The sequence below is a fragment of the Bidens hawaiensis genome, unplaced genomic scaffold (genome assembly GCF_021521415.1).
Source record: "Bidens hawaiensis isolate Kalapana, Puna unplaced genomic scaffold, B.hawaiensis_p1.1 tig00030814_1, whole genome shotgun sequence".
NCBI classification, from domain to species: Eukaryota; Viridiplantae; Streptophyta; class Magnoliopsida; order Asterales; family Asteraceae; genus Bidens; species Bidens hawaiensis.
The window spans coordinates 144717-169328 of NW_027495158.1; the positions used below are offsets into that span (position 1 = coordinate 144717).

The 24612-nt window shown below is 36.0% G+C and overlaps 2 protein-coding genes and 2 pseudogenes across 3 annotated transcripts; 3 read left to right on the forward strand and 1 right to left on the reverse strand.

Moving 5' to 3' along the window:
• The first annotated feature begins 2003 nt into the window (after nucleotides 1-2003).
• On the forward strand, nucleotides 2004-5896 carry LOC143581144 (receptor-like kinase TMK4; annotated as a pseudogene). Its single transcript, XR_013143786.1, has 2 exons — nucleotides 2004-3762; nucleotides 5228-5896. The product of XR_013143786.1 is annotated as a receptor-like kinase TMK4 (transcript).
• A 1163-nt stretch (nucleotides 5897-7059) lies between these two features.
• On the forward strand, nucleotides 7060-10388 carry LOC143581152 (receptor-like kinase TMK4 pseudogene; annotated as a pseudogene).
• Nucleotides 10389-10581: 193 nt separating this feature from the next.
• Nucleotides 10582-14405, reverse strand: LOC143581145 (selenium-binding protein 1-like). The gene is made up of 7 exons (XM_077063991.1): nucleotides 14129-14405; nucleotides 12684-12879; nucleotides 12371-12598; nucleotides 12042-12273; nucleotides 11824-11931; nucleotides 11460-11732; nucleotides 10582-10946 (listed from the first exon to the last, which is right to left on the reverse strand). Exons 1-7 carry the CDS (start codon nucleotides 14403-14405, stop codon nucleotides 10665-10667), a joined length of 1596 nt encoding a protein of 531 aa, XP_076920106.1. The 3' UTR covers nucleotides 10582-10664.
• A 9586-nt stretch (nucleotides 14406-23991) lies between these two features.
• Nucleotides 23992-24543, forward strand: LOC143581154 (F-box protein At5g18160-like). The gene has a single exon (XM_077063996.1). It carries the CDS (start codon nucleotides 23992-23994, stop codon nucleotides 24541-24543), a length of 552 nt encoding a protein of 183 aa, XP_076920111.1.
• The last annotated feature ends 69 nt before the right edge of the window (nucleotides 24544-24612 follow it).

Here is a 24612-nt window from a genome sequence, read left to right on the forward strand (position 1 = left end):
CCTACAGCTTAGCCACTTAATTACAACGGCACGTATAGGCTTTCCCTATCACGCACTCACGCTATGCCACTTAATAACGAAGGCACGTATAGGCTTTCCCTATCACGCACTCACGCTATGCCACTTAATAGCGAAGGCACGTATAGGCTTTCCCTATCACGCACTCACGCTATGCCACTTAATAACGAAGGCACGTATAGGCTTTCCCTATCACGCACTCACGCTATGCCACTTAATAACGAAGGCACGTATAGGCTTTCCCTATCACGCACTCACGCTATGCCACTTAATAACGAAGGCACGTATAGGCTTTCCCTATCACGCACTCACGCTATGCCACTAACACCCTTACTAGACTCCTGCTACCTCTAACACACTCTACCTCAACCTGCCTTGGTCACACTCATATTAGTTTAGTATTTACGTAGTGAACAAGTCACATCACATCATTCATACACACTATCAACCACTTGGCAATCGCTATCCTTGGCGATACGTGCAATATCCGAAGATCGTTCACGTACCGACAAGCATTATAAATATATACCTCATATAACATCTATAGCATACACTTACCACTTAAAGTAAGTGGATTCACACTTCACATCGAGTATGCACACAGCCCCGAAAACATAACAAGGAAATGGGGCTAGAAACTCACCTGAATACGGTTACGTTCTCCGTTGATTGAAATTCCTTTCTTTAACTGGGCTCGGCTAACTGTATAATATTTACACATATCAATTAACTACTACTACTCGTTTTCGATAACTGCCTTAACACATTTTCCAGTAGGTTATTAATTCATTTTATAAACGAACTTCGCTTCAGGCGAAGTTAAACCTTAGGCGAACTCGGAAACAGCTTGGTTCTGGCTTGATTCGATCGAATAGGAACACGTTCGATCGAATAGGAACACGTTCGATCGAATAGGAACACGTTCGATCGAATAGGAACACGTTCGATCAAACAGGAACACGTTCGATCGAATAGGAACACGTTCGATCAAACAGGAACACGTTCGATCGAATACAACACTCATTCGATCGAATACAAAACTCATTCGATCGAATGAGTTGGAGACTATTCGGTTGCTTCCCTATTCGGTCGACTGGACTTGTTCGATCTACGCATTCGATCGAATGGACTGATTCGATCGACTGGTTCGATCGAATGAGTCTGATTCGACTCCTTCAAGCTGGGCGACGGAGAAACCCACGGGTTTTCCAGATTTTCCAGATTTTTGACCCAAAATCGAAGTTTTTGACATGGAAATGCTCGGGATTGAAAGGGCTATCGATTCCTTGTACTTTTAAACACAAAAGCTTGCATTTTGACATCAAAACAAGGCGGTTTTTGACCCGAAAACTCAAGTTACGAAAATAGGGAGTTTTTGCTCGATTTGAGCTCGAAAATGGTTATGAAAACGGATGATTTTCGAGAGGGACTTACCAAAAACGATTAGGAACTAGATTGTGGACTCGGATTTGTGATTTGAGAACTTTCTCTCTCTAGCTTCTCTCTCTAGAAATGAGAGTGTTTGGGTGGGTGTAAGTGAAGGAAGATGGTGAAAATGGTGGAAGTGTCAAGAACTTTCGTTTATATACTACGAGTTTGGTTAGGCTCGGGTTGGCTTCCTACGGGTCGAGACAGGCCGAGTTCATAAAATAACTAAGCCCAAGACCCGTTCCTTACTCGACATTAAATAACTAAAACGTGAAATTACTAAACATAACTTTCTTTTATTTATCAAAATAAAAAATTTCGGGATGTTACAGTGATGCGTGAGCATGTGTGATGCGTGAGCATATGTGATATGCGTCACGCGCATAGGTTTTGGCTTTGTGTCTTTATGACATCCTGATTTCAAGCCTCTTGTCTATATCTTGTGGGTTGATCCGCCCCGCTCGATGTTAAGGCGGGTGCATACCCCTTCACTCTCCTCACAGAAGTGCATCTCAATTCCAACATATTCACTTCAATTCCTTTAAATTTTTTTCTCGGTCTCACCAATCTCCAGAGTTTTAAAATTTCAAATAATCTTTACTTGTCACCATGGAGTCTACCTGACGACCTCACTCAAAGCATCAACTTACAAACATTTGAAGCTAGAAATGCTGGCATTACCGGTTCCATTCCGGACATTTTTAATAGTTTCCCTAGTTTGTGGAAACTCCATTTGTCTTTCAATAATCTCACCGGTACCCTACCTACATCTTTTGGTGGATCAATTATTCAAAATCTCTGGCTTAACCATCAGAATGAAGGCCTTTCTGGTACGCTTGATGTAATCTCTTCCGTGACTCAACTTACGCAAGTTTGGTAACATGCCAATTCATTCACGGGCACCATACCGGATCTATCAAAATGCATCAATATATTTGATTTACAACTTAGGGATAATCAATTAACAGGTGTAGTTCCTAATTCGTTGATGTCTCTTCCACAAGTGGCCAACATTAGCTTGCAATATAATATGTTGCAGGGTCCCTTGCCTGTATTTCAAAGTGGTGCAAAGATTGAAATAGAGATAAGTAATAACAATTTCTGTTTAGCCACACCCGGACCATGTGACCAACAAGTGACGGCCCTCCTTGAGGTTGCCGAAGCTCTAGGGTATCCAATGGCATTGGCGGAATCTTGGGAGGGAAATAATGCTTGCGCCAATTGGTCCTCTATTACATGTAGCTCTTATGGGGAGAATGTGACCGTTGTAAACTTTACAAAACATAAATTCTCTGGTACTATTTCACCTTCCTTTGGAAAATTGACTTGGTTGAGGATTTTATCATTGAAAGATAACAACCTCACAGGTTCTATTCCAAATATCTTGGCATCTTTGCCGAATCTTCAACTCCTTGATGTGTCAAACAATAATCTTTCTGGGCCTATACCTGAATTCCCACAACGAATGAAATTTTTACATGATAACAGTTTTTTAATAAGTGAACCCAAGTCTACATCGAATTCTAGTTTTTTTGGGTGGGAGTGCATCTCCACATTCACAAGGGTCACCTGTTTCAGCTGGCATGGTTGTCAGTATCGTGATTAGTTTTCTTGTTTTTGTTGGGATTGTGTCATTTGTGTGTTACTACAAGTGTGACAGAGTTCCTACCAAATTACAGAGTCAAGTTAGCCGTGATCTTAACCATCATAACAAGATGCCTATTTCTAAAAGTGTTAGTTTAATGATTTCCATTCAAGTGCTTGACCAAGCCACCGATCATTTCAGTGACAACAATGTATTGGGAAGAGGTGGATTTGGAGTCGTTTATAAAGGGAAGTTACATGATGGAACTATGATTGCAGTCAAGAGAATGAAATCTGATGCGAACGGAACAAAAGGGATGAAAGAGTTCAAAGCGGAAATTGAAGTTTTAACAAAAGTCAGGCATAAACATCTTGTGTCTCTTCTTGGTTATTGTATTAATGATAACGAGAGACTTTTAGTATACGAATACATGTCACAAGGAACTTTAAGTCAGCATTTGTTCAATTGGAGAGAAGTTAAAATCCCACCTCTTAGTTGGAAACAAAGGGTTTCAATTGCATTAGACGTGGGAAGAGGAGTTGAGTATTTGCATCGTTTGGCACAACAATGTTTCATTCATCGAGACTTAAAGTCGGCTAACATCCTTCTTGATGATAACATGAGAGCAAAGGTAGCAGACTTTGGTTTGGTTAAGATTGTGTTTAATGGGAAGGACTCTGTTGAGACGAGATTGGCAGGGACTTTCGGTTATCTTCCACCAGAGTATGGCGGTGAGAACTACCACCTTTATTTTTTCGGTTTAATTTTTTACAATTACAAGTAAATTACATGGCCCCAGCTCTAGTTTATATAAAATTATTACAAGTATAAAACAAAATTAGCGATCAAATTTTCTTTGAATGGCTAACACATCCTCTAAAACTACTACTATATTTACACCATTCTCCACCAATTCATGGGATTCAAATCCTCAACCTGATGGAAGAGACATGGTTTCTCACACCTTAAAATCGCTATACCAAATGTCCTTCGGTACATGAATGATCAAATTATCTCCAATCCTCCCTCCTCTTTTTCTTCAAGGTCTATTTATTATACCGCCACCATTGTGCATGTCACTACCACCATTTCCTTCCCTCTCCCGATCTCCTTTGAGCTCGGAAACACAGTCACTCCCTCTGGATCAGTAACGAATCAAGAAAACTTTTTTGGTGTTAAAGTTTGTTTGTCCTTGTATGTCTACCAATAGATTTTTCTAGTCGAATCGACAAGAACACGGCCTATTTGACCATGCATTTTTTCTCTTTTTTTTTCTACATATATGTATTTTAAAGTTACAATATATAAATGTCTATATATAAGTATTTAAGACAATTAAACCTAATGCTTATTTCTCTTTTATCTTCTAAACTAATAAATAAAATAAGAACTCCATTAAAGTGATAACAGTAATAAACTTGTTAAATGGGTCTAGTTGTGAACTTCACACAACATAAATCACTTAGTTAAATGTATCGGCTAATTATACCGACCTTGGGACAGAACTAACTTGCGTGACAAGTAACATGCCGAAACTTGGAGCACAAGAAGAGATGGTTAAGGTGGATAATGACAAGTTGGGTAGTTATCCTATATAATAAATTAGGTAGTACTTTAGCAATCTTATTTGTACTCTAAGACTTTTAATACCTAGCCATAGTAAGGTTGTAATCAAGCTTTTAGTGTTATATTTTCTTGGCTATAATAAAGTTTGGGGGTTATCCAATCTCATGTTATGTGTTCATACCGGTTCGAGACTTGAAAATGTGTTTGTGGGAAAAATGTGTTTATGGGTTCGACTAGAAACTAACTAGAGCACGTATAGGCCAAATATGAATCCACGAATTTTGTGTTAGGTTCTTATAGTCTCATAAATTCGCACCCGTAGCAGTGAAGAGAACACCATATACAATCAGTCCTATGGGTATAGTCATTTCAATGCTTGATAATCTTAATCCTATTTCAACCAAACGCCCCCTTTGTCCCAATATAAGTGAACATAATACAGTTGCTTAGACATATCCAGATTGAAAGCTCAAAACTTTGCGTTATGTTTATGATAGGATGGATTAAATCAGTTTTCTAGTTTTGCCCCTCTTTTAATGATTTCTTTGTTACTATTCATTGATTATGTTAGTAAAACTATGTATATGTTACTTGTATATTTGAAAAATCAAACTTTTCTTGTGAAAACAGGCACCGGGAGGGTGACAACAAAGGTGGATGTTTACGCATTTGGGGTAGTTCTAATGGAATTGGTTACAGGCCGAAAAGCACTAGATGGAACTATGTCAGATGAGAGCTGTCATTTAGCTACATGGTTTAGAAGTGTACCCATCTCCAACGAAAACATGGTAAATTGCATAGACCAAGCTCTTGATATTGATGACGAAGCAACCCACGAAAGCATCTTCAAAGTGGCAGAGCTAGCGGTCCAGTGCACTACAGATAATCCGTCTCGAAGACCTGACATGAATTATGTGGTTAACGTGTTGGGCCCTCTTGTACAACAATGGGAACCCCCTCAACAGGAAGAAGAACAAACTTATCATTGCCGTCATACAAGCCTTCCTAATTTTCTTCAGGCCAATGAGGATACCTTTAGCATGTTGTTTAATGTCGTTCACCCAAACTCGTTCTAGCATTCCCACTTTCATAATTTTCACAAACACGGTGATGAAAAAATGTTGTCGTTAATTTCTGTAGTATTTTTTGATGATAAATAATAGTTCGTTAAAGTTCAGGCAACCATCAATGGTTGAAACACGTTAAAGTTCATTTAACTTCAACTCCTTGCTATGTCAAACAGTTCGTGAACCGTTTGATGAGAAGTTCGTTTATGTTTGTTCATCAAATATACGAGCGAACATGAACAAAAATTTTGTGTTATATTAAATTAAATGAATGGACATGAAGACATGTTTCTTTCGTTCATTTATCTTTATAAATGTCCGTTTGTGTTCATTCATTTATGTTCACTTTTGGATGACACTTTGGATCAAATATCTACATAATGGTTTATATTTGTTTACTTGTATTTATTTATTTATTCGTTTATGTTTGTTCGTATTTGTTTACGTTTGTTCATATTCATTCATGTTTGTTTATTTGTTCAATTATGTTCATTCATGTTCGTGAATTGTATGTTAAGAATTTTAAATGAGCAAACATAAACGTACACAAAAATATCATTTTTTAAACGAACAAACACGAACACAAATATATATCCCATTAAGTGTCCGTGTCCATGTTCTTTTAAAGTTAAATGAAGAACATGAATAAAACAATCAAATAATATTTGATTCTTTATTACGGGTTGATTAACCGACCAGTTATAGGTGATAATATCATACTACTAACAAAATTACTTAATTGCCCCTTTAGCAAACTTTGATAATTCAAGAATATTGTATCCGATTAAGAAGTTAAGTTTCTATACATGTATGTAAGAGTTAATGTTTTTTATCATTATCTATAGCATACTTTAAATTTTTCACTCACTAACAAATAAATATGGTGACGTGACATTAACTTTTTTATGGTGTCAACAGTCAAAAGGCATGCCTTGACTTATGGAACATCAACTTGATATAAGTAGTACTTCATTCTCAGCTATTCCCAGGATCCCACCGACATGAGCTTGGCCTACCAAAACCGAACTTGAATATTCCACAATGTTATGCTTTATTCTCAAACTTAAAGTCTTATAAACAAGTAGGATAAAGGAAGATTTAAACTAATGAAGTTTGGAAAAAGCCCTTGAATTTTCATTTCGTTTTAGGCCCCTAAACTGATTGAGGTGCCCCTAATCTTATTTACATTTCTTTTGAACCTAAGGAGCAACATGATTATCAATTCAACCATATGATTTATGTTATTTCTATCACTTAGAAAATTTATAGGGATCATAATCAGAAACACATCACATGCACATTGGACCAATCGACTTTTTTGGTAATAAATAGGTAGTATGTGTTAAAAAAAAGTAATAAATTGGGATATTATTAACCAAAGGTTCTTATTCCTAAATGTGGCAGCATGTTTTTATGGTAATTGAATTTTCAAAGCTTTGAAATTTCATTCAAAAATCAGTCGGTTGTCTACTTCACGTTGGAAGACCGCCATTTTCAAAGTCACCCACATTAACTCACGTTAGACTATGGTATAACTTAATGGGTTTCCATACCTTATAGTCTTCACTTATCAAATTACTTTGAAAACAATGGCTCGTCGCCATGGCTGCCGCCTCCTTCTCTGCCTCACTTCCTTCATCCTATTCCTATCGTCTTGCGCGGCCAATGAGGCTGCCGTCGTGTCAAGACTAGCAACCTCAATTTCCCCTACCCCGTCCACCTGAAAAACCGACACTGCTAGAAAAAGAGGTGTTTTTCTACCACCGAATTGTAGGAAATTTGTTGGGAAAATTCAGTTTCTAACAATTTTTCTAACAAAAAAGTTGTTGGAAAAACACATGCTTGAAAATCGTTTTCAACCGTTTTCCAACCGCTTTTCTAACAAAATTGCTACAAAAACATGTGGTTGTAAACTTCCTACAACTTTCCTACAAAATCTATTCATGATGTTTATTAAATAATATTGTAGCAAAGTTTGAGCTTATTTTTTTTGTTGGAAATCTGTTGGAACTACTTTTCGTAGGAAATTTGTATGAAGTTTTTGTGAGAAAATGACTTGTTTTCTAGTAGTGCGACAACTTTTGTGGTTGGGAAGGAATCAGATGTGATGAGTCATTGCGTGTTAGCGACATCAATCTAGCTTCTAGATCACTGACCGGGACTCTTCCTTATAATCTAAATAACCTTTCACAACTTAGAACACTAGCTCTCCAACGCAATTCATTATCGGGTGACTTACCAACTTTAGCTAACCTCTCTTTCCTAGAACAAGTATTACTTAATGGCAACAATTTCACTTCAATTCCTCCCGGGTTTTTTCTCGGTCTCACCAATCTCCAGAGTTTTAACATTTCTGATAATGTTCATTTGTCACCATGGAGTCTTCCTGAAGACCTCACTCAAAGCAACTACTTACAAACATTTGAAGCTAGCAATGCTTGCCTTACCGGTTCCATTCCGGACATTTTTGATCATTTCCCTAATTTAAAGAACCTTCGTTTGTCTTACAATAATCTCATTGGTACACTACCTACAACTTTTGGTGGATCGGAAATTTTCAATCTTTGGCTTAACAATCAGAATCAAGGTCTTTCTGGTACGCTTGACGTCCTCTCTTCCATGACACGTCTTAATCAAGTTTGGTTACAAGGTAATTCATTTACCGGTGCCATACCAGATCTATCGAAATGTATCAATAGTTTTGATTTGCAACTTAGGGATAATCAATTAACAGGTGTAGTTCCTAATTCGTTGATGTCTCTCCCTAAATTAGTCAACGTTGCGTTACAAAACAATAAGTTTCAAGGTCCATTACCCTTGTTTCGAAGTGGTGTGAAAGTTGAATTAGGATTGGATACTAATAGTTTTTGTTTAGATACTGCCAGAAATTGTGACCCACAAGTAGCGACCCTCCTAAAGGTCGCTGAAGCTCTAGGGTATCCGATGTCAATGGCGATGTCTTGGCAAGGTAATAATGCTTGTGCCAATTGGTCCTTTGTTACATGTGATTCTTATGGGAAGAATGTGACCACAGTAAACTTTGCAAAACAGAATTTTTCGGGTACTATTTCACCATCTTTCGTGAATTTGACATCATTGAGGAGTTTATTATTGAACGACAATAATCTCATGGGTTCCATTCCTGAGATATTGACATCTTTACCGGATCTTGAACTTCTTGATGTATCAAACAATAATCTTGACGGGTCTATACCTGAATTCCCACAAAAAGTGAGGTTTTTACATGAAAACAATTTGTATTTAGGTCAAAGCAGTCCAAATTATGATGATATACCGCCACCCGAGTCACTTGTTTCAAGAGGCATGGTTATTGTTATTGTGATTAGTGTTCTTCTTTTTATTGGTATCGTGGCGTATTCGTATATATGTTACTGCAAGTATTTTGGAGTTCCTACCAAATTACAGAGTCAATATAGCACACATCATAGCCATACGCCTATTTCCGAAAATGGCAATTTAATGATCTCCATTCAAGTGCTTGACCAAATCACTGACCATTTCAGTGACAACAATGTGTTGGGGAGAGGTGGATCTGGAGTCGTTTATAAAGGCGAGTTGCATGATGGAACAATGATTGCAATCAAGAGGATGAAAATTGATGCGGTCTGAACAAAAGGGATGAAAGAGTTCCAAGCAGAACTTGAAGTTCTAACAAAAGTTAGGCATAAACATCTTGTGTCTTCTTGGTTATTGTATTAGTGGTAACGAGCGACTTTTGGTGTACGAATACATGTCACAAGGAACTTTAAGTCAACATTTGTTTGAATGGAGAGAAGCTAAAATCCCCCCTCTTAGTTGGAAACAAAGGATTTCAATTGCTTTAGATGTCGGAAGAGGAGTTGAGTATTTGCATAGTTTGGCACAACAAAGCTTCATTCATCGAGACTTAAAGTCGGCTAACATCCTTCTTAATGATCACATGAGAGCAAAGGTAGCGGATTTCGGTTTGGTAAAAATCGTGTTTGATGGAAAGTACTCGGTTGATACAAGATGGGCAGGGACTTTCGGTTATATGCCACCAGAGTATGCCGGTGAGAACTACCACCTTCACTTCTTTAAATTTAATTTTTCTGCGATTATATTCGTTATAAATATAAATAGTCGCTCTAGCTAGTTTATATAAAACTTGGAAGCTGGAATTTTAACTTTCTTAACAGGCACCGGGAGGGTGACAACAAAGGTGGATGTTTACGCATTTGGGGTAGTTTTAATGGAGTTAGTTACCGGCCGAAAAGCAATAGATGAAACTATGTCAGACGGTCGTTGTCATTTGGCTACATGGTTTAGAAGGGTCCATGTACTCTCCAAGGAAAACATGGTAAGTTGCATAGACCAAGTTGTTAATGTTGATGATGAAGCAATACTTGAAAGCATCTTCAAGGTAGCCGAGCTGGCCAGTGCACTACATTTGACCCGTCTCAGAGACCTGACATGAGTTATGTGGTTAACGTGTTGGGTCCTCTGGTAGAGCAATGGGAACCCATTCAACAGGAAGAAGAACAAACTAATCATCGCCACCATACAAGTCTTCCTAATTTTCTTCAGGCCAATGAAGATTTTTCTAGCATGTTGTATAATGTCGTTCAGCCAAACTCGTTCTAGCATTCCCGCTTTCATAATTTTCACAAACATGGTGATGAAAAAAAGTCGTCGTCAATTTCTCTAGTTGTATTGTAGATGATAAATAATAGTTCTTTAAAGTTCAAGCTACCGTCAATGGGTAAAACTGTTGACCAAATTACCTTTAAAACGGGTTCAGGTCAAAACGTACAGACCGTATTAAAAAAGTATCAACTTGGGTAAGATCAAAACGAGTTTGGCCAAAATGGGTATATTTTAAAATAAGTATTCACTGTCACAAAAAAACTAGAAAATGGAAACTTTATTTTCTAATAGAAGTACATAACCCACAGTTTCATGATATCAAACTATGCAAATCAAGTACAAGTTTTAGCACAAAAGAGCTTTATTATTAAGGTCTAAATCCATATATCTGAAGTGCAATCACCACCCGGATACCGCATTTCATGAGCCAAACAAGGACCATCTGGTTCAGCTCCAAAGTCAACATAGAACTCAGGGTTTATAGAAAGTCCACCTGTCTCATTGTTGACATCAATCTGTAACATGTGAGATCCTTTTTCCACAACTTCTGGATAAAACTGTTTGTCCCATTTGCTAAATAACGAGTTTGTGACGTATAAACGCTTCCCGTCTAAACTCAGTTGAATCATTTGTGGCCCCCCTAGCAACCGGTGTCCCTAAATGAAACATTTATAAAACTGTCGTCATTGATTCTTAATGCTTTATTAAAGCGAGCATGTTCTTAGGCCGGTAAACGAACGAACATGAACCAAGAGTTTGCGTTCTATTAATTAAATGAACGAATATGATCACATGTTTACTTATTTTCGTGAATGTTCGTTTATGTTCTTTCATTTATATTCACTTATGTTCATTTTTAATGACATATTGGATGAACTATTTACTTAACGTTTTATAAATGTTTGTTTGTATTTGTTATGGTTGTTCATATATGTTTGTTTACTTTTAATTCATTTATGTTCATGAATTGTCCGTTTAGATTTTAAATGAGCGAACATAAACGACATGAAGATGTTCATTTTTTACACGAACAAGCACGTACATAAATATATGTCCGATCAAGTGTTCCGTGTCCATGTTTGTTTAAAGTTAAATGCATTGATTCTTTAATTACGGATCGATTAACCAGTTCTGAATGATAATATCATACTACTTGCATTAACACGTACCTTGACTTGTGGAACATCAACTTGATAAGTTGTACCGTCTTCGTTCTCAGCAACTACCGGGCTTCCTTTCTGAAACAGCCCACCGACCCAAACTTGGCCAACCAAAACCGGGCTCGTAGGGTCCACAATATTATACTGTCTAATATCCCCATGTAACCAGTTTACAAAGTAAAGAAACCGGTCATCAAGAGAAATTAAGAAATCAGTAATAAGCCCGGGCATTTCCAGTAAAATCCAGTTTTGGACCTTAACCGGTTTCACCGACATTGCCACCTGTACAAAAAATTTAAACATTTCATTTTTAAAAAGTTTTCTTAAACCAAAGTCATATTACATGAAATGAAGTAAAAATATAAATTTGCACCTCATGGCTCCATGATCCATCCGAGGTCTTGAAAAACCGAACCATGTTGCTACTTAACGCGCATCCGACAAACCCTGTATCTTTAGTCGGGTCGTGCAAAAACCTTATCTGTAAAGTCATGAATACAATCATTTTGTTAGTTATGAACAGATTTTAAAATTGAACTATAATTAAAAAAAATGAGTATATATATATAAAAAAAAAAATAAGGTACTGACCTCTAACGGCAAAAGCCCGTCAGGACCTAAATCAATTGTCTGTTTAAGTTCACCCTCGGGCCAGCTATACACGTGCAAATGACGACCATATAAACCGTCTGATACGTCTTGAAGGTTGAATCCCTTTGTGAAAGCAGCCGGGGCGCCCCATGATGTACTAATCATGGTTTTATGTCGAGGTTGGTACCAATAATCATATCCGAACAACGGACTATGCCCCGGTTTCTCCCACCTAAAACATAACCAATTTTGCATTATTTATATTAGTTTAATAGCTTCATATCATAGCACAATATAATTGTGTTATATTCAAATAATTAGTTAATTACCTTCCTTTCACATTAAAATTTTGGTCAAGTAGAAGGAACCCGTTTCCTTCGGCTTTTCCGTCTTTGTCACCGAGGCAGGACACCATTATGTCACCAGAAGCAAGACAATGAGCGGTGTGGGGAAATGCGAGCCCAGTTTTGCCTGTGATGTCAGCGGGCTCAACCGCTTTATGTAAGGTGGGGGCCCGTGGATCCTTTAGTGTGTCAACCGCATATATTCGACCAGACCTGAAATAATGAAACAGACAATAATTTAAAACTAGTCTTTTGACTAGTGGAAGTCAACTGTTAATAGGAGGTTAGAGATAAATACACAAGAGCCGGCAAAACAAGAAACCGCCTTGAAGTACTTGAATCGCCAAAGCAAGAACTGCATGCATTCCAACCAGAATGATGCAGTTCATCGCCTATGTTAGGCATCGGCATTCTGTGGATCACTTGTGAATATGTTTTTGATGCGGGGTCCACATCCACCGTTCCTAAGAAATCGGGTTTCTCCTTTCCGGTTCCTAAAAATCCATCCACACACTTTAGTATCGTATCAAAACGCAATAAGCAAATAACCAGTTTTAGATCGGAATCCAAAATGTTCCAAATAACTTCAAACATATTTGAAATTTTGTAATAAAGAAAAACGGATAACAAGTCGCGCCGCTGTATTTTTTTACAAGATTCATTGTATGGAAAATTGTCACTTTTAGCATATTTTCAACTAGATTATTCATTTTGTTGACTTATTGGATGGAGAGCTAACCGCGTCAAAAGTCAAAGGGTTGAATCATTATCATGTCCCTTGGGTCAAGGTTTCCAAAGTCACTTTATCCAATCCAAGCAACCAAAACTATACTTTGTGACTTCAAAAAATAATAATTACATTATTCTCACATCCGAACACCCCAAATTATAAAACTAACAACTTATCCATACCTTGGCTTAAATTAAGTGTATGTATGAAACCGAAAACTTTGTTCCAAAATTAAAACCGACAATTTGGTTTTATGTATTTGTAAAAATCAAACTTTTTGTTCGGTCTCGGTTTTACGTGTAGCAAAAACCGAAAAACCAAGCCGAACCTATAGATTTTTACTTTGTATTTAAAACTATATGATTGTAATTCATAATAGTTTAACCCAAATATTTTACCCTGAATGTATAAATGATTAATTACTATAATAATCAATTAATTATTAAGTAATAATCAATTAATTAATAAGTAACGAAAAATTTATTAAGTAATAATCATTTAATTATCAATGATGTATAATTTTTTTAGAACACCAGCAAATCCTTCAAATTGGCTACTAGCTAAATTTATCATATCAGGAATGTATAATAATCAACGAATCAATAAATGTATAATCAATCATTTAATTATTAAGTAATACTCAATTAATTAAATAAGTAACAAATAAATTATCAAGTAATAATCAATTAATTATTAATGAATGTATAAATTTTTGCTTGACCGCTAACAAATCCTTCAAATTGGCTAATGGCTAAATTTAACACATCTGTATAGTAATCAACGAATTAATAAATGTACAATAATCAATTAATTATCAAGTAACAAAAAATTTAGGCCTAATTATTAACCAAAAGAACTGAAACCGAAAAGACCGAAATCAAAAACCTGACATTGGTTCGGTTTTAGCACAAAACCGAACTGAATCACTTGGATAAACACTTTCATATAAACAGATCGAATCTAATTTCATCTTCTTAGCACAAAATATAAAACTAAAACCAATAATAAGTTACCTGTGTAGACACACGTGACATATATTAACGACTCTTTAGGACCACTCATGGCTTCTAACGGGGTGGCATAACCCGGTCCGGTCTTGCAACAACTGTGGTTAACGGAGTTACCGATGGAAGCATGTTGGTGCACTACAACCTCTGTAGCCATGTTCTTAATTTCTTTATTATTTGTTTGTTTGTGTTGTTTGTGAGTGGTTGAAGAGATGGAGTTGATGAATAAATATTGTGTGTGAATATATATTGTGAACGAGGATGAGGTGGCAGATAGATACATCCTCGTCAGTTCACGTGACTACGTTGGATGTATCTATCTTGTGACTTGTGGTGTGTTATAATATGGGGTTGGTTTTGGGACCTTGTAATATTGAAAAAAAAATTGAAATAGGAAAAACATAAAGGATAAAATGGTTTTAGGAGAGAGAAAAATTATATTAAGTAAATGGGAGATCCGTCATTTGAAATGGCGGATGTCAACAAACAAGTGAGACATGTCAGATCATGTCTGGTGAGGTGAACGATTACCACGTGTTCCGTCATTTGTAATGGCGGATGTCAACTTTGGTGATCCGCCAGTTTGACTAGAAGGTCACAATTTCCAAAGTAGGCTACCTCTATGTGTAAAAGTGTATTTTGATGGACATCCGCAATTTGAAATGGAAGATGTCATCTTGACATCCGCCATTTCAAATGGCGGATGTGAATAGTAATTCTGGTTGATTTGACACAACTTTTTGACTGATTTGACACACCACATTTTCAAATATTATTATTTATTTAATTTCTTAATAATGTTTTTTTTAAATAAGGTTATATAACAAATAAAAAGTGCATTAACAAATGACGTTTTTAAAATTGGTTTTTTCTTTTTTATTATTTATTAGTTTTCTAAATATCAATATTTAAAAAAATACAAAATTTAATATTAAAAAGATATTTTTTTAATAAAAACACAATGTTTTAATATTTTAATGGACATTCGCCATTTGAAATGGCGAATTTTTTTGGGCCGTAAGTAAAAGGAGTAAAATGAGTATTTTGTTAGGTTTAAACAATTTATTTTTTATATGAGTTTACTTGGTTATAACTTGTGTTGTGTAAAAAAAAATTATATAAAAAGATTAAACATGTCTTAAATGAGACTAAACTCATAACCCCTTATGGGTGGGAGTCGGGCATGTGGCCGTCGACCACCCAGCCACCCCCAAGGGACGACACTGATTTATAGTATATAAAAACGATGTGTTTCTACCTTTTATATTTATTGCATATTTCAAATGGCGGATGTCCATTGAAATATTATAACATTGTGTTTTTATTAAAAAAATCTTTTTAATATTAAATTGTATTTTTTTTAAATACTGATATTTAGAAAACTAATAAATAATAAAAAAGAAAAAACGAATTTAAAAACATTATTTGTTAATACACTTTTTATTTGTTAAATAACCATATTTAAAAAAACGTTATTAAGAAAATAAATAATATTATTTGAAAAGGTGGTGTGTCAAATTAGTCAAAAAGTTATGTCAAATCAACCAGAATTACTATTCACATCCGCCATTTGAAATGACGGATGTCAAGATGACATCTTCCATTTCAAATGGCGGATGTCCATTAAAATACACTTTTACACATACTTTAGAAATTGTGACCTGCCAGTCAAACTGGCGGATCACCAAAGTTGACATCCGCCATTTCAAATGGCGGAACACGAATAAAATATTCGTGATCCGCCATTTGAAATGGCGGAACACGTGGTAATCGTCGACCTCACCAGACAAGATCTGACAGGCCCCACTTGTTTGTTGACATCCGCCATTTCTAATGACAGATCTCATATTTTCTTAATACAAGTTTTCTCTCTCCTAAAAACCATTTTATTCTTTATATTTTTCCTATTTTAAAATTTTTTTCTGTAATATTGTGTGACTTGCATTATATGCCCTTTTAAGTTTTGAACATCAAAACAAAAAGAAAAATAATCCAAGCGCAATCCCGAGTTTAAGCGGTGTAGTAAAAATCCTGACTAGTTAGGTGCTAAATAATCTTTGATTAATCACTAGTCGCTATCCCGCCGACTTGTCGCCGATTAAAAATCCTATTTGTTCAAAATTGGTCATACATAAAATTTGGTATGTGTGTGTGAAAATTTACATATAAACTCCAATTTGATTGATCTCTATTAATCTCGATTAATCGCTAGTCTCTATCACACTGCCCGACTAGTGGTTAAAATATTTACAACACTGGTTTTAAGAACGTAAATAAGATGAGTCGTTCATGAATAAGTCAAAATTTTTAAATTAAAAGCGTGCATTAAGTTGAGCTTAAACGAGTTTGAGTTTAGCTCAAGTATAAATTTTAATAAACGATCGAGTCTAAACATGATGAGCTTCATAAACGAAATTGATATGTTCACGTGCTATAAACAAATCTATTACTCATTGAATCACATTATTTTGCGTATATAATGATGATAAAGAAAAACTAGGTAATATATATAGTTATAAAGTAAATTAATATGATGATGCTTTTTAGCTTATATGAATAAATATAGATATAAGGAATCCGATATAGTGTTTCTAAAGATGAACAAACTATCTGAATAAAAATATATTTTTAACTAAAGTATATGGGTGATGATAAGGATTCTAATGTGAATGTTATAAAGTAACCTTTTTTATATATAAGAAAACAATCAAATAATTGGTTTTGGCCTATGCTTTTTTATATGTACATAGAAAGTCTTGTTACAAGTCATGATAAGATGAACAGTACTTGAAAGAATTGAACCAATACAATTGTCCATAAATACGTACTGATATCAGTTTTAATTAATAAAGATTACACGTCAAATTTGAAATTATATATGAAATTCAATATGGCTCACGTACACCACCATGTTGAGATCATGAGACCACGCACACTAGAGTTATAAAAACCCAATGGGTGTTACCAAACTATACAACCATGTTTTATTACATCAACTATGATAAAACATGACTAAGATGTCTTCAACTTATATTATATCTATAACCTATTTATCAAGAATGTCAAATGAAAGGTAGCATACTTGGATATAAACCCAAATTTTGTTATGATTAAAACATAAAAAGGTAAGTGAAGCACAGAAGAGTACACAAACAATTATAGTGTATTCAAGGTATGAAGCTAGTTAATTGATTTTTTTTTTATCAACGAGTAAGAGTGTAAGAGCTTCGAGGGTGTCTGATCATTTGATTTTTTTAACCTGTAGCAAGAGATATGGTAATAAGAGGTTATTTGGTAGTCTCTATATGATTCTATTAAGATGATATCTCTTAATCGGTTTGATGATTCTATTAAGAGTATATCTCTTAATCGATCAGTGGTAGAGTGTAGCAGTGTGTTTGGTTCATTAAAAAAACACATTTAGTGGTTGATGAAGTCTGTTAATAGACAAGTTTTAGAAATGTGTTGAATGATTCACCTTTTATCTCTTAATTGGCCAGTTTTTTAATGATTCAACAAAAAAGTTTCCAAATAGCCTCTAAACAAAATAGTTAACACACTGAGCTTTACGTTACGGAACGTAATCAAACGGGGATGGTAATATCCTCACTTTAGTTACGAATTTAAGTTTTAAGAGTAGATGGGGTTAAATGAATTTAAACGAAACTAGAAGGAAATAAATGATAATAATCATTTATAAATTTCATTTACGTATGAGGCCGTATTTGTGTGTATTATAAAGGGTAAATGTACTTGCACACTAAAATTTACCAAATACATCCAAAATCCCGAGTCTATGCTTTAATAATTGCAACTCATGGCTCAAGCTCATTTGCATTTAATTTAGAAAAAAATTATTATTTCACAATCACTTTACTTTTTCTTTAACAGCAAATTTTTCATCCAAAATCACTCAAAACTTTTAGTCGCAAAAATATGAACTCACAATCTCATATTTTTAAAAGTCATCATACCACTATACCAATAGATCATGGGTCAATCGTTATTGACCTACTAGTCCAGTGGCATTGGGTGAAGAGTAAGCCTTAGGATTCTTAAGGTCTCAGGTTCAAAACCCGAGTCAAGGAGGTTTTCTCATAATGATGAGTTTCCTCTTTGATGGTGTTCTTGAGTAATGTTTAAAGCATCAAAATCAATATAGACGATTAACATTATATCTTAAGAAAACTCTTTCATACATCAGAGGTGGTTCCAAACGTTGATAGAGGGTCATTGATCAATCATTTACCTTCTATTTATAACTTTTAATATATGATTTTTATAAAAATCTGAAAACATTATTATGCTTTCATTTCTGTCAGTGATATATATTAATTATATTACAAACTGAGTCGTGTGTATTATAATATTGTATTAAATATGTTTCATTTTTATATAACTAATTATATTGAAATGTTAAAAAAAGAAATTGTAACGTGACATCAAAATTTATATGAAATATTATATATTCAAAACTGTAGAAAAAAGTTCGTATATTGAAAAAGAGAACAAAATTGTCCATAAAAATTAGGAAGAAACAAAAGTAATTGCAAGTTTGACTTGAATATCTAAAAAACGGCTCAGTGAGACTATTTTGACACGTCCGAAAGGAGTCATCTTCACATATTCTAATTGTGTGTACGGCCCAGATTTCAATTGTCTCATGTCCAACAAGGATATCTTTCATATATATATAATAGTACATCTAAACATTATCATCGTAATATCGAACTGGATGTAATGGTGTTCCCACTGATTGCTCAACTAACAACTTTTAAAACTAGTGTATTATATATGGTTGGTATTACAATTTAAAGATTTTTAAATGTAACTGAGTATTTGTTTTTCTAAATAGAGTAATTAATAATTATGTAATTGAATACTATGACCTAAAAATATAACTAGAATAATTATGTAATTGGTATTTTAAGTAAACATAATACTTCAATTTCAAGTAGTGTAGTTGTATAATATAAGAAGAGCAATCTTCGATTTTAGGTACTGTAATTTTATATAAATAAACATTTAAAAGTAGAGTAATTTGTAAAAAGTAGAGTAATTTGTAAAACAGGGGATTCTATTGATAGTTTGTTTATAAATTCTAGATTTGTTAGTGATAATTTGTTTGATTTCATAATTACTCTAGTTAAATAAATAATTACTTTAGCAGAGTAATTATCCTATCTTTTTCTACATTTAAGTATCCTTTTAAAACCCTAAAACTAATCTTTAATTGACTACATACATAACAATTACTTACGATATTTGTATATATTATTATATTATTTGATTCGCGCAATTAACACACATTTTTACCTTGTACTTTGTACATTAACTTTCCCCCTATGATGTTTGGATCAAATAAAATGATTTTTATTGTGAAAAATATACAAATAACAACAGTATTTATTATTAGTCTATTACTTTTGAACTAGAGTAATTATTATAACATTTATCATATTATTTATAAAATAATTACAGTACTTTAACACAAAACTGTAATTACTCTGATTATTTGTATGTTTTGTAGGTTAAATAATATTTATAGCGGATCCCACTTAAATTTTTTAAGAAAGAAAGTTTTTATTTCCTTATTTAATTTCCATCATTATCTTCAAGATTATACAAACCAAATCGTCTATATATTTATTTATTTATTTAAGCATAAATAAAGGCATGCTATTAGCTTAGGGTTTATGGGTACCTTAATCACAACATCATGGGGATATTCCTCAAAAACATTCACCGCCGATGTTTGTTCAATCTGCATGGATGAGTTCATCGGCACCGGCAACATTAAACGTCTCCCATGCAACCACTACTTCCATGCACAATGTATTATTGAATGGTTTTCACGCAAGCACAACTGCCCCATCTACCGCCGTGTAACATTCGAAAATTGGACACGAGGGCAGCCTCCTTATAGAGTGGTTTGTTATAATGCATGGGTGATTTTTCGACGTGTTAGATGGCGTGTTACCTTAGTGTTTCATCAGCTGCTGGATTTAATTGAGGGATTGACTACTTATCGTTAGTAATATTATTAATGGTCGTAGTATTAACTTAACCTACGTGTTAATTAGGGTTCTTCGGAATTAGAGTTTATAACACGTTCTTAGTACTCTTTGTTACATTGTCATATGAAGTGTATATGTGGTGTGGTAATATTTTGTTAGTTTGGGAGTTTAAGTGTTTGTTATATATATGTAGAGGTGTGTATAGATCGATTTTGGCCTCAAATCGAACAAAACCATTGTATTTTCTATTTTACGTGTTGTTATGATCAGATATTCGGTTTAGATTTGGTTTGGCCCTATTTATCACCCAACAATTTCACCTAAAATTTATGTTACCGCCTATTAATGAATTTGGAATAAAGCTTTTGGCTGAAAAATGGAATTTGGCTCGTAAATCTAATAATAATAAAGATTCAAACAAGTTTGATGCATGACAAATTTGGAGTTCGGTTTGGTTTTAGAGAGGCATAACCGAAACTGAACAGTAGTTTTCAGCTTCAAATAAAACGAAATCAAATTGTCTATTAGTAGTTTCGGTTGGCTATTTTAGTTCGTTTTGTTGGGTTTTTTTTTTCTAGTTTCGGTTCAGTCTATCAGTTTTTGCTCACCCCAAGTCTTCATTGTGGTGGTTCATGACTCATGATGATGACAGTTGGTAGTGGATGGTGAAACTTTAAAATATGGTGATGAATGCTAAACATGTAAGAATGTAATAAGGCTTAACGTAGTGGGCGATTTGGGTGTGGGGGGGGGCACCGCCCCCCGGTCGATATTGAGGCGAAATGGGGCGGGAGGGTTTTGTCGCTGAAAGAAGGAAAAGAATATTATTATTATACTACTATGTGTTATATATATATATATATATATATTACTATTTGTAGCCCATACACCATTACTTTTCAAAAACAAATTCTCACGTCTTACTGACTGGGCGTCACGTGTCGCAATTCGCCCCAATTTGTAGTACATCCACTACGCATAGCCTAACTAACAAGGTATATAGAAGAACTGAGAAGAAGAAGCATTTTTAACTTTTGAAACAATAGGTGCTACCAAATTTAAGATTAAACTTGCCCAATTTTTGGTTTTACAAAAATATATTCTTATAATTTAAGAAAAAGATAATATTTTTAGTTACTCGACCTTGGGGCAAATTTAGTTCAATTTGGGGGGGGGGGGGGGGGGGGGGGGGGGCTAGGCCCTGAGTCCAAGCCAAGCTCAGATATATTGTTAAAAATTATTATTTTTATTTGAAATAGCTTATATTTGAGTGGTATGAAATTAACTAAAAAGTAAATTAGTGTGTGTATAGTTCTATGTGTTGTGTTTGGTTTATTGTATTTTATAGTGGAACCTAGATGACTAGATTATTACGGCGTCTTGGCAACCACAAAGGAAGACAAATATTTGAAGATAAAAGAAGTATTTGCTTCATAACTTACACCCTACGCAAATAACTGTCTTTAAATTAGTTAAAAAACTATCTTTAAATAAGCTTTTTTAAATTAGCTTATAAGCATAAGCTCAAAAAGCTAAACCAAACATCAAATTAAGCTTATTTTAATTTTAAAGTTCGAAGTTTTATATAATTTACTATAAAACGATTACAATAAAGTGGCAGGCAAACGGGCAACAAGCTGTGCCGCAACCCCCTTTTGAACAGCAAAGCCAATCCTGCTAAAAACGAAGCTTTGGGACCTAGAAGCTGAAGAGGTTCCGTGTACGACGCGCTGAACCCTACTCAAAAATTTCACAGCCTCTGGAGCCAGAAAACCAAATGTATCAAAGGCAAATGGTAGAAAGACATGTTGATTATCTAAACAAGCTTTCTCGTGTTTAACAACTTTGCCCGATTCAGCCTTCAACGCAGCCTGACCCACAACAACCCACGGTCCCTGAGCCCAACAAGAGGAGACACTCCTGTAAGATCCACACAGGCGTGTTTCCCCCCGCCCACCCGAACACAAGAATATTAGCTGGTCGTAAAGTAGACCTCCCTTCAATAGGATCCGTGAGAAAGTTAACAGGGGCCTCCTTTTTAGCAGAAATCCCTGCCCGTTTAAGAACATCACACAGAACATCCCTAACCAGATCATGTCTGTATTTAAAGCCAGGCAATTCTTTGCAATGCACCGCATGGTCACCAAAAGAATCCAAACAGACCTTGCGACAAATTGGGCAAGGTTCATCCGTCGGGAACATAGGGATCATTAACCGATACTTAAGGATAGCCCGATACTCCAAACCCGACATACGTTGGCCTAATCCTTCTATGGGGATGGCCGTTAGAAAATCCTGAGCCCGAGGAGCCCGAAGGCATTCAAACACCGCCTTTTGGCGAGGGGATAGATCAAACTTCACTTCTAAACTCTTGATGATTCCACTAAATAAGGCACTCGCCACAACATGTTGGGCTTTAGGGGGGGCGGTGTCCTTATTAGAGAACCCGCTAAGATCAAAATCTGGAAGTGAAGTACGTAAACGATCCATCGCACACCCATAATCAGAGTCCAACCCATGAATATCACAACCCGAAGAATATGGTCTTGCAAACACCACGACTGTGCTCTCGAAGCCACAAAAGCATATGTAGATACATCCTCGGCCGAACAGAGACCCAACCCCCCATAACGGATCGGAAGTGACGCCAACCTCCATTGGAGATCCCCAAAGAACGGACCTCCACAAACCACGATGTCCTCAATCGCCCTTCGAAGACCATTGTCAAATATAGAAACAGCTTCCCCCACATACATAGGTTGGCATGTTCTCAAACCGAACAAAAGCTTGGCGACTCCCATACATGAGCGAAGCAAAAGAAGCTCGCATTGAGGATCCCGAAGTCTTGGGAGACAGCTCATCAGTTCCACAGCGCTAGATGCCCTTTTTATAGCCAAACTGCTGATAAACCCCGCATCCTGGCTTACAGCACCACCAAGGAGTTTCACGCCAAGCACCGGCCTTCCAATCCCGCAAGGGAACAACCCCTCCTGTGCCTTCACCCCATTGCATGTTGGCCAAAATAACTCTGTTTTCTTAACGTTTAATTCAAGACCCAAACGAGGCCCCTCAGACCTGATAATATCTAATGCTTTGGCTACCTCTCTAGTATCCCCGATAATCGTGCCATCATCCAAGTACCAAGCATGAAAGAGAAGCTTGCACCGATCTCTGATTTGGTGAACAAGTGGGTGCAAAGCTAAGGCAAAAAGGAGAGGCCCAAGAGGGTCCCCCTGTTGAACCCCAGTGGTGGATTTAATGAAAGTATCACCCACATATAACCTAGCCGACTGCCCATATAAAAAATCCACCCAAAGAGAAATGGAAGGACATCGACTCCGAACCTCATGTAGAAGGGTCGTCCTATCTACTAAGTTGAAGGCATTGGAGAAATCAACAGTAAGCATAGCCAATGACCCATCCGAATGAAACTGATTTAGAAACCTGTTCGCGCTATGAAGCACGGCCTCTGCCCCACTGGGGACTCCCACCCAAATTGAAAGTCACCGAGGTATTTAACCATCTCCTTCCCGACACCCCTCATAGCCACCTTAGAGACCAACCGCCTCCAAATGGCCCCAACGGCAATAGGTCTAATCCCATTTTCCGGTTTAAGTAACGGCGTAAGTGGGGCAGACGCAACAAACTCCCTCTAAATCTATAAGCCTTATTAAAAAAGCTAAGCCAAACACCCTCTAAATCGTCTCAACTATAGAAAACAGCACAGTAAACATGATATAAACTATTGATTTACTATATATATTTACCAGCTTTTAGCCCAGTATCTAAGCCTCCATTTAAGTTGATCCATTAAAACATTTATGTTCCAACCCTAACAACAATACATTCCTCATGGCCGACGCCAACAACCACCACCATAATATTCCTTTCGAAATCATCAAAAGGGTGTCTGCTGTTAAATCTCTGATACAATTCAGATCCGTTTCAAAACGATGGAAGGCTGTGATCGATGGCCCTGAGTTTATCGCCGATCACAGCAGACTCGTCATCCAGACTCAGCCTCCTCATATGCTGGCACTCTACAACAAAAGAGCTTATAAGTTCAGTTGTGTCTCAATCGTTGACGATGATACTTTTCCGCATCACAAGTTTTCGCCTGCAGTTCCTCCGACTGTTAGGCCACTTTGGCTTCCAACATTGGACGGTTCCGCTCACGGATTGGTATGTTTCGTAAACTGCCAGCGGTTGATTGTTGTTTGGAATCCGTCAATTAGGAAATCTGTTGGTATAACATTGTCGTCCCAAGTACATACTCTAGGGTTTGGGGTTTGCGCCAAAACTTTTGAACCTAAGATTGTTAAAATCGTACCCGCCAAGGAGGCTGCGGTGCTTACATTAACATCACATGGACATGGGGGGCCGATTGGATATGGAGAAGCGTAACGATGGATCCGTATCTACAATCAATGCGCTTTTCGGCGAATGCCGTAGACATGGATGGGGTTATTCATT